The 9,761-nt window shown below is 35.2% G+C and overlaps 1 protein-coding gene and 2 long non-coding RNA genes across 3 annotated transcripts; all 3 read right to left on the bottom strand.

Annotated features, from left to right (window-relative positions):
• Positions 2,902 to 3,694, bottom strand: LOC107608745 (E3 ubiquitin-protein ligase ORTHRUS 3-like). Its single transcript, XM_021122528.1, has 2 exons — positions 3,573 to 3,694; positions 2,902 to 3,181 (listed from the first exon to the last, which is right to left on the bottom strand). Exons 1-2 carry the CDS (start codon positions 3,624 to 3,626, stop codon positions 2,909 to 2,911), a joined length of 327 nt encoding a protein of 108 aa, XP_020978187.1. The 5' UTR covers positions 3,627 to 3,694; the 3' UTR covers positions 2,902 to 2,908.
• On the bottom strand, positions 4,684 to 5,010 carry LOC110271558. The gene is made up of 3 exons (XR_002362178.1): positions 4,943 to 5,010; positions 4,809 to 4,846; positions 4,684 to 4,724 (listed from the first exon to the last, which is right to left on the bottom strand). It is a non-coding gene; the product is annotated as an uncharacterized LOC110271558 (long non-coding RNA).
• Positions 5,880 to 6,684, bottom strand: LOC107618636. Its single transcript, XR_001615315.2, has 3 exons — positions 6,602 to 6,684; positions 6,392 to 6,480; positions 5,880 to 5,944 (listed from the first exon to the last, which is right to left on the bottom strand). It is a non-coding gene; the product is annotated as an uncharacterized LOC107618636 (long non-coding RNA).

Here is a 9,761-nt window from a genome sequence, read left to right as displayed (position 1 = left end):
AGGGAACGTAGCATCATGGAGCACTATTCCAAGAAGTTTGATATTGATGTTGATGAGGGTGCGCAACCTCCAAGGCATATCATAGTTGGAGACTTGGAAGAGGCTTATCAAGAGATGGATTCAATCATGGATGAATTTCTCTCTACAATGGAATCCTCTCCCATTGGAGATGAAGTTAAAATTAGAGAAGAACGTGCACAACCTTCCATATCTTTGGTGAGCAATGGGAAAGAGAGTGAATCGGAAGAAAGCTACCAAAGGTTGAATTGGTGTACATCGAAATTGAAGAATATAAAGAGGTTGATCAAGAGATGAATTCATTCATCGATGAATTCCTATCCAAATTGAATCACCTCTCATTAGGCAAGAAATTGAAGTTCTTGAAGACAACACCAAGCCAAGTGATAAAGGGGAAAAGGTTGAAATCGAAAAAGCTTGCGAAGAGGTGGAAACAACTAAAGAAGAGCCTAAAGAAGTAGACCTCGCATTGTCTAAGTGTGGGGAGGTCTCCCTCCCCAAGTCACCATCCAACACAACATTCAAGTGGGTAAAATTCTTATCCCTAAGATTTACTTTCTCGCTTGAATAGGGTTTGATTGAAAATGATGGTCAACTTAGAGCTCTTTGTGGAGTTAAAAGTAGAAGAAAGTTGTGTAGTAGTTGGAAACATCACTCTAAGTTCATGATGGTTGCATGCTCAAAGTTGTATAGTAATGATTGGTGGAGAACCAAATTGCATGAGTCTAGGAAGTTGTTTGGTGACTTACATGAGAATTCTAGAGTCATGCCACCCGGATGGACTAATAATGATCAACTTCAAGACGGGTGTGAAAATAAAGTGTGGGATCCCGGATAGCACAAGGAGAATTAACTTTGGAAGCCTATGGTTTGTGAAGAACTCCATCAAGGCTTGGAGTTATTATCTTTAAAGAATAAAGTTTATTGGAGATTCAAGAATTGGTGGATGTTCCAAGATGAATTTAAGCACAAGCCACCTTGATGAGGAGCTCCCCATAAGTCCAACTTCAAGACAATAAATAAAAGTGCTAGGTGGGAGACACCCCACCATGGTAAACTCTTTCCATTCTCTTGTATATATACTTAATAAGTGATTTGAGTTGCCATTATAGCTAGTTTTCTTCTTTTCTATACTCTTATACATTTTGTTTTGATTGATAGGTTGTTGTAGTGAGTTTTGATTAGTTTAGAGTGTTGTTAAAGTAGGTTACTTGAAGTACAAGTTTTGTTTGTTTTGTCTTTGAAAATTTTTTCAAAAACTTAAAGATTTTTGTTAAATTTGATTTTTGGTTGCTTTAGGATGTTTATAGGTTAGGAGAGTGTTAAATTCTGTGTTTATGCTTCTAAAAAAAAAATCAATCCACGCTTAAGCACGCATGGCGCGTACGCGCGGATTGCACTGCATGGCTCCTGGTACATTTTCCAGAGAGTTGTGCTAATTCTGCGCAAACATTAAGCTCCTAGCACAACCTAATGTGCGCGTATGCGCACTGCACACATGCGCGCTGATGGCATAATCCGCAATGCGCGCGCCCGCGCACATGCCGCGTACGCGCCCATGATCCCAACTGCGCAAGGTACGCTTAAGCACGCATGGCGCTTATGCGCAGATTTGCACCCTGTTTTTCTCCTTTCTCCTTTCTTCTTCTTTCTTCTTTTCTTCTTCTTTCTTTCTACTTTTCTTCTTCCTCTCTTGAAAAAAATTTTTTTAAATAAAATAAAATTTAAAAAAAACTAAAAAAAAATATAAATAAATAAAAAATTTAAATAAATAAATAAATAAATAAATAAAATACTAAAAAAAAATTATTTTCTTCCATTTTCTTTTATTGCAATTGCTTACTTTCATTCATTGCATTTTAATTTTGTTTTTATAGCTTATTATAATTTTCTTTTTTTTAAGTTTCTTGTTTTAATAATGGTGTTGAATTTTCCTAGTCTATTGTTGAGAATTTCTTGCAATATTTTGGTGCTTCTTGACTTGTTTGATATTATTGGGTGATGAAACTTCTAAATCAATGCTTCATCTTGTATGACTCTTGTATCTTTATGCATTGATTTGACCTCATATTGTAGCTACCATGTAGTGAGAACCTTACCCTTATTTGGCATTAGCCCCCGCCTATCATAACTAGAAAATGGATTAATACAGACAGATTTATAGACGGATTTGGTCTTTATTACAGACGAATTTTTGGTTACCGACAAAATTACCGACGGATTTTGTCCCTCTGTAAAAGCTCCGTTGGAAATTATTTACCGATGGATTTTTACCAGTTACCGACGGATTTTTCCTCCGTAAATTCTCCATCCATTTCCTAAAGTCGACGAACTTTCCGACGGATTTTCCGACGAATTTTCTGTCTGTAATTACAGACGGATTTTCCGTCTGTAATTACAGACGGATTTTTCGACGAATTATCCATCTGTAATTACAGACAGATTTTCTGACAGATTTTTCGTCTGTAATTTGAACTTTGGAGAATCATCTTACACTCTAATTACAGACAGAAAATCCGTCTGTAAATCCGTCTGTAAGGTAAAATAGATTTTTTTTTATTTTTCTATTGCAAAATAAATACTTTAAATTTGTTTTCTAAATTTACTCCATCAAACACACTGTAAATTGAAAAAAAAAACCAAAAATCACATAGATAAACATAATATTCATTACATAATACCTATAAAATGGATGTTATTTTTCAACACCATTATCCAATATCTCACTGTCTCAATAAAAAGATACCGCAAAATTTCTTTTAAACTACAACAAAGAAGGGCAGGACTTTCAGCCTAAGTTTTAAAACTATTTCCTCATGCTCTCTTTAAAGTTTAAACTCTCCAATCTAATATGAGTTACATGATTCTTCACTACATGGTAGACTCCAATCTAATCTATTGCCACATCGATTTGCTCCTCACTGTTCACAATAGCTGAATCACCAGTACCCTTTCTGCGCTTGTGTGGCTGATTCAAATCATTGTCCTTGATCTCCTCTAGGACATTCTCACCTGAATCACAATGCTTTGAAACTTCTGTCCCATCATCATCATTCACAGTCTCTATATTTTCATTATTTTTGTCATTGGACACTTCAGAACTCTCTTCTATCTCAGCCTCGCGGAGGAGGGTTTCTATCGCGCTCATCATGTGTCTGTTAACCTATTGCAAAGGCCAGAAACAGCATAAATACAATCGCAAGATCACATATAAACTGTAAAATGCATATTTATGAATGCTCCTCTTTAGAAGATTTATTTCTAAATGTGAACACCACCTAATTAAACTTGCCAACTCTCCATTGAATCTCATTTCAAAGAAGGCATAAGATTTTTCAATGACTTTGGGTTAACAGAAAATAGAACAAATTAAGGGTTGGATTTGAAGTTATCCACATTTGGTGTCAAATACAAGAAGCAAAAATAGATAGTCAATGGCAATAACATCCACCTTCCTAATTAAAATAGTTTGGGAGTAAAACCAAATTCAAGCTTTCCCAAATACCATCACCAACAATATGCTCAGACAATTAGAAAGAGACATGATGTACTACCTCTGGGTTCTGAAGAAATTCAGCTATGTCAATTGAACATGAAGGGCATTTCATAACATTCTTCTGTGCTCGCAAGGTGCGCCCACCTTCGCTTCTCCTCTTTCTGATAAAGATTTTTCCAGAAAAGGTTGTGGTCACATGGAGTTGTCACAGGGACGCTCAACACCTTGCGACACAAGAGGCAAGCAAACTCTGCAAAATTGATGAAGCAAGAAGCAAAATTATATCAACTTAAGAATCTCATACATAGTAATAACTGTAAAGGCATCAAATCAAAGTGGTTTAAGAGGTGGTTAAAGTCTTTATAGGAAAGTCCAAGGCAATATGTACCTTTCATAATCCTATCTCTCTATCAAATTAATTAATTACAAGGATTTCCTAGTATCTTACTTGTATTCCTTTCTTACGCCAGCATTTCTCTATTCTATAAACTTCATCATACCTCACTCCGAATTGGGGTGCATAAGCAGATCGTTTTTCCTCGTGGGACCTGACAAAGATTGAGAACAACATGAACAAGGCAAAAATATTTACACAGAAGCACGAGACTCGGAGGAAAGGCACGACTATGATAATCCAAAAATATGAGCAAGCACGAGAATCAACTAAAAAGTTAAAACGGACTAAACCATTCACATTCACATAGTACGTCAACACAAAATAGAAGAAAACTTTGGGAAAAGAAATAAAAGCCAAGGCAATGAAATAAATTGATTTTATTGCATATAAGCAGAAACAGATTTGGAACAATAAAGAAGCAATGTGGATATCTTCTGGCAAAGGCGTGCATAGATTTGGTCAATCAATTACATATATTTTGCTTTATATCTTCATCACAATCGCTGACATTGAAATTGATATCTACATCAATGCCACGGAACATGATCACAGCTCTATCATATGCCCTGAAAATTAAATCAAACTTACACACTAAAATTCAAATCCATGAAATATTTTTCATTAGCCAAAAAGAAAAAAAAAAGAACCGATAACAAAATTACCTAGCTACAGCATGTGCTGTGTCAAATCCACCTATTCTTCAATCGCTGAGAGTGGGGTCACAGGGTGCATCTTCCAATTCAAGGTGGATAGAATTAGAAGCTCCATTCTCTGAATGGTCTTTGACTCAAACACATATTTTGCATCTTCAACCTGATGATGATTCATGATCAAATAATTACATTATTAGAAACGTCATTATGAGTTTTCTGATATAAAGGAGAAAAAAACACGTACTTGAAGGTCCAAGAGAAGAGGCACTTGATTTTCTTCAACTTTAGCAGCCAAAGAGATGCAAGTGACAGAGGAAATCTCATTTAGAACAACTGAATTGTTAAAGAAAATAAAAGAGGCATTGGAAAGCTTATTACCTGATCGAAGTCCTTGTTTATACATTTTAGCATATGATCTGAGGGGTTTTGAAGAGCAGGACAAGGAATGTTCTTATGATAGTATTATAGAAATGATGGGCATTCAAAATATGAACTAGTTAGTTAGTTGGTTCTTAGTTGTATATTAACCTGAATTGCAGCAGAAGCAGGTCCAATGTAAACTGTTTTGCCAGCAGAGAACAAACAGAGACTATCAAAGAATTGAAAAACTTCAGTACTAGGCTGATGGATTGATGCAATAACTGTCCTTTGAATGGCATCTTTATGATCAAGGAATTTAATTCTTTTCATGACATAGTAAAGGCAGTAGTGTCAAGTCAGTTGGGGAGATCACTATAGCATAGTTTTTCCCATGAAAGACAATAGCAGCTAATCTTTGTAGTTGCTTCCTTAATATACACCACCATAGAAATTCTGTTATAAATCAATATTTCATGTAGTTATCATTGTGAGAAAACTAATCTCTATAGAATTTGTAACAAAAAACATGTAGTATCTTCAAAGCAGAAAATTAGTATCAGTACCAAGAAAGATAAGAACATGTAGATTTAAGAGCAAACCATCCTGTGGAGTCACGACTCTTATAGTTCTTTATGGTATCCTACAGTTCAAGGGCTTCTAACACAAACTTCGTATATTCATTAAGTAAAAAGAAAAGAATAACAATGATATTTAGCACTTGAAGAGAATTTTATATATAGAACCTCTTATATAGAACCTCATATCAATTTGCAATAAATTAATTAATTACTGAATAGTAATATAGTTCAATACATTTATCATTCAAATTGGGGCACTGCATTATATTTGCACATATGAAACAAAAGTTCAGAGACAGAACCATAAAAATAAAAATCCTTCAAATGCATTTAACAACAATGATATTTAGCACTAAGTGGGGAGAGGAAGCTTCTTATACCCCTAATACATAGGTTATTTCATTTAAATCCATGTCAGCACCAAACACACAATCATGTTTCACTACAAGGAAATCAGAAAATCTATCAAAATTGCAGCCAGAGCATAGGTAAAAATGCTCAGAAGCTAAAATAAATAATGCAACATATATCATTCAAGAGTCCACAAAAAACTAAATTTCGTCTTTTTTTCACTATTATTTTGTACTCTAAATTTTGATAAAAAGCAATTCAGCAAAGAACTAATGTAACTATTCAGCAGAGAACTCTAAATTTAAAAAACTTGATAAAAAGCAATTCAGCAGATTCAGACAAGAACAGGAAGGAGGAGCCAAAATCAATAGTCATAAGTCATAACAAGAACTAGAAGGAACAAGAACATGCAAATTCCAGATAAAAAATCTTAGCAATTCAAATATATATTTCATAAACAAACTTCATTCTATACCACAATCATAGATATTTTTATGTTTCAGATTTCACAAATTACAGGAACATACAAAATTCATACCTTAGAATTTAGAAACTCAGTTCTCTGCAGCAACAACAGCTGATTTGCAAACATAAGAGCTCTCCTGGATCGTATTCTTTGATTTTCAACTTCAAGCAAAATAGGGAAAGGACAGGGTTAGTGCTACGGCTAGGGCTAGGGATAATGAAATCAAAACAGAGTCACAATGGAAGGGTTAGGGTTAGGGATGAGAAGGAGGCGAAGGCCTACCTGAACTAACGGTGATGAGAAGAGACGATGACAAACCTCTGGCGAGGAGAGAAGAAGCAGCGATGAGATCGGCAGCAGAGGGAGCTTGTAAGACAAGAGCACGACGAAGAGAGCTCGTGCAACAATGGTGATGAAGGGAGCAAACGCGATGAGAGCGGTGGTGGAGGGAGCTTGTGCGACGCGAGCAGCGGCGGTGGCGCGACAGCGGAGGACGTCAAATCTTCGATGGAGAGAGAGAAGCCATGGCAGTAATCCAAGGAAAACATAAAAAAAAGTGAAATGAGGGATTGAGAGTAACATTAACCAATCCTTTATTTTAATATTTCTGAGGGATTATTTTAAATTACAGACAGATTTTCTGTTTGTACTAATTTTATAAAATCACAATATTCTGTTTATTTAATTACAGACGGATTTTTTGTCTGTAACTATTTTTCACAAAAATAAATTAATTTTTCCGACAGAATTATTGACGGATTTTTTTTCTGTCTGTAATTTATACTAATTCATTTTTTTTGTTTTCCGACAAAAAATCCCTCTGGAATTCCGTTTGTATTTTCGTGGGGTAAAATCCGTCGGAAATATCCGTCTGTAATAACTAGTTTTATATATTCTCTTTGCTTTGATATCTTTATTATAGGCTTAATTTTCTTTCTTTTTTCTCTTCCTTTAGGTTGGCCTCCAAGAAGGAGAAAAAGGAAAAGTTTCGAAATGGGGCAACAAACAAGTCATCCGCACAACCTTTTGAAGAAGCTCATCAATTGTAGCAACCCATCCACCTTGCTCTTCTTTGCATGCACCGAGGACGGTGCAATCTTCAAGTGTGGGGAGGTCGTCCGACCGATCTCCATGGGTAACAATTTTCTTGTCTAACACCAATTCTTAGCTCTCTTAGTTTGCATGATAGTTAGAATTTGTACATATTTTTATCACTTCTTTTTATGCTAGGACTACTTGGTTAGAGTGATGATTTCTTTTCCAAGGAATTGTGTTTTCAGGGCAACCTACCAATTTGACAAGTTTTATTGAACTTGCTTGAAAGAATTTATTTTGGAACATGGTTTTTGAGCCAAGACCACAAGCAAGTGAGTTTTGAGCCTAATTCTGTGGTTACATTTTACAACCACTTATTTTTCCTTCTTGTGTGAAATTGTTCTCTTCCTATGATTGTGATCTTTGATTTGTTTAATTCTATATGTCCGTTATTCCTTGTATTAATGCATGTATATGATTGAGGCCATTATTTCATTAGCTCACTTACCCAAATAGCCTTACCTTTTATCTCCCATTGTTAGCTACTTTGAGCCTATGATTAACCCACTTGTTGTAAATTTAGCACATTACAAGCCTTAAAGTGGAAAATAATAAATGTCCTTATTTGGATCTTTGATTAGCTTAGGCTAGAGTGTGTGTCATTTAAGTGTGGAAAATCTTGGGACATTGGGTGAATAAAAGGGTAGTTTTGTATTTTTGTTACAAATATTGGGAATTGGGTACATGCTCATGTGTTAATTAAAATGTATAGACCTTATGCATTGATGTTCTTGTATATAGTTTGAAAGAAAGAAAAAAAAATGAGAAAAACAAAAGAAAAAGAACAAGAAACAAAAATAAGAGTATGGAAAAGAAAATAAAAAAAATAGAAAAAGAAAGAAAAAGAAAAAAAAAGAAAAGAAATAAAAAGGGGACAAAATGCCCCAAAGTAAAGTCAATAAGAGTCAATGCATATGTGTTGTCATCAAGAAAATAAAATGCATGAGTATGTTGAAAAAGAAAGTGAGAAAAATGGGTAGTTAGGTTAGTTTTCAATTGTATAGGATGTCATAGGCTAGGTGGGAAGTCTAAGCTTATCAAAGATTCAAATTTCAAGCTCACTTAACCATATATGCATCCTACCTTGACCCTAGCCCCATTACAACCAATGAAAAGACCTCATGATACTTGTATGCATGCATGAAATAAATGTCAATTGTTAGAAGAAAAACAAATATTGGAAAGCATGATTAGGAGAGAATTGAGAGAATCAACCCTAAACACTTGAGCGAATAGAGTGCAAACACATCCGGTGAGGGTTGATGCTCAACTACATGTTTTCACCTATAATCATCATTTTTCATGCAAGTTTGTAAAAATATTTAATAACTCAATTCAATTGTGGATTAGACTTGCTAGTCCTTAGCCCTTGTGCGTATATGCTTCTTGGGAATTGATGTATTTTGACCAAGTAATTGCATTCATATAGATAGTTGCATATAGGTAGATTGCATTTAGTTAGACTTCATTGAATAAATATTGATACCCCTTGTTTCTCTCTTGGTTTAAGCATGAGGACATGCTTGGTTTAAGTGTGGGGAGGTTGATAAACCCCATTTGTAGGGTTTATCCTGTGCCTGATTTAGGGGATTTTATAACCTTTTACCCACATTTATCCAACGAAATAGCATGGTTTTGTAAATTCTCCTTTAATTGTGCTTAAGAGTGAAAACATACTTTTTAGACCCTTAATTGTTTAATTTTAATTCACCTTGATTCCATTAGATGCCTTGATATGTTTGTTAAGTGATTTCAGATTTAGGAGGCAAAGATTGGATCAAGGGAATGAAGGAAAAGCATGTAAATATGGAGAACTCATGAAGAAATGAAGGAATCGCAAAAGCTGTCAAGCCGACCTCTTCGAACTTAAACGACCATAACTTGAGCTACAGAGGTCCAAATGATGCGGTTCTAGTTGCGTTGGAAAGCTAACATCCGGGGCTTCGAAATGATCTAAGATTTGCCATAGTTGCATTCGCACATAGGGGCGTGCACGCGCACAGTGCACGGACGCGCCGATGGTGGCACATGCTTTACATAATGCAACCCGTGGCCAGCGATTTTAGAAGCCTTGTGGGCCCAATCCAACTCATTTCTGATGCTATTTAAGCCAAGGATTGAAGGGGAATCAATAGACTTTACATACTTTTGATCATTAGTTTAGTTTAGGTTTGTTTTAGAGAGAGAAGCTCTCACTTCTCTCTAGGATTAGCATTAGGATTAGGATTAGTTCTTAGATCTAGGTTTTCATTCATGCTTCCCTCTACTTTTGCTTCTTAATTCTTTGTTGTTGAAATCATCTTCCTCTATTATTTTGTTGTAATTTCTTTTGTGTTTCTTTTATACT

The sequence above is a fragment of the Arachis ipaensis genome, chromosome B01, assembly GCF_000816755.2.
Source record: "Arachis ipaensis cultivar K30076 chromosome B01, Araip1.1, whole genome shotgun sequence".
NCBI lineage: Eukaryota > Viridiplantae > Streptophyta > Magnoliopsida > Fabales > Fabaceae > Arachis > Arachis ipaensis.
Note: the sequence above shows the minus strand (reverse complement) of the source record. Positions and strands in the feature narration are given on the sequence as shown.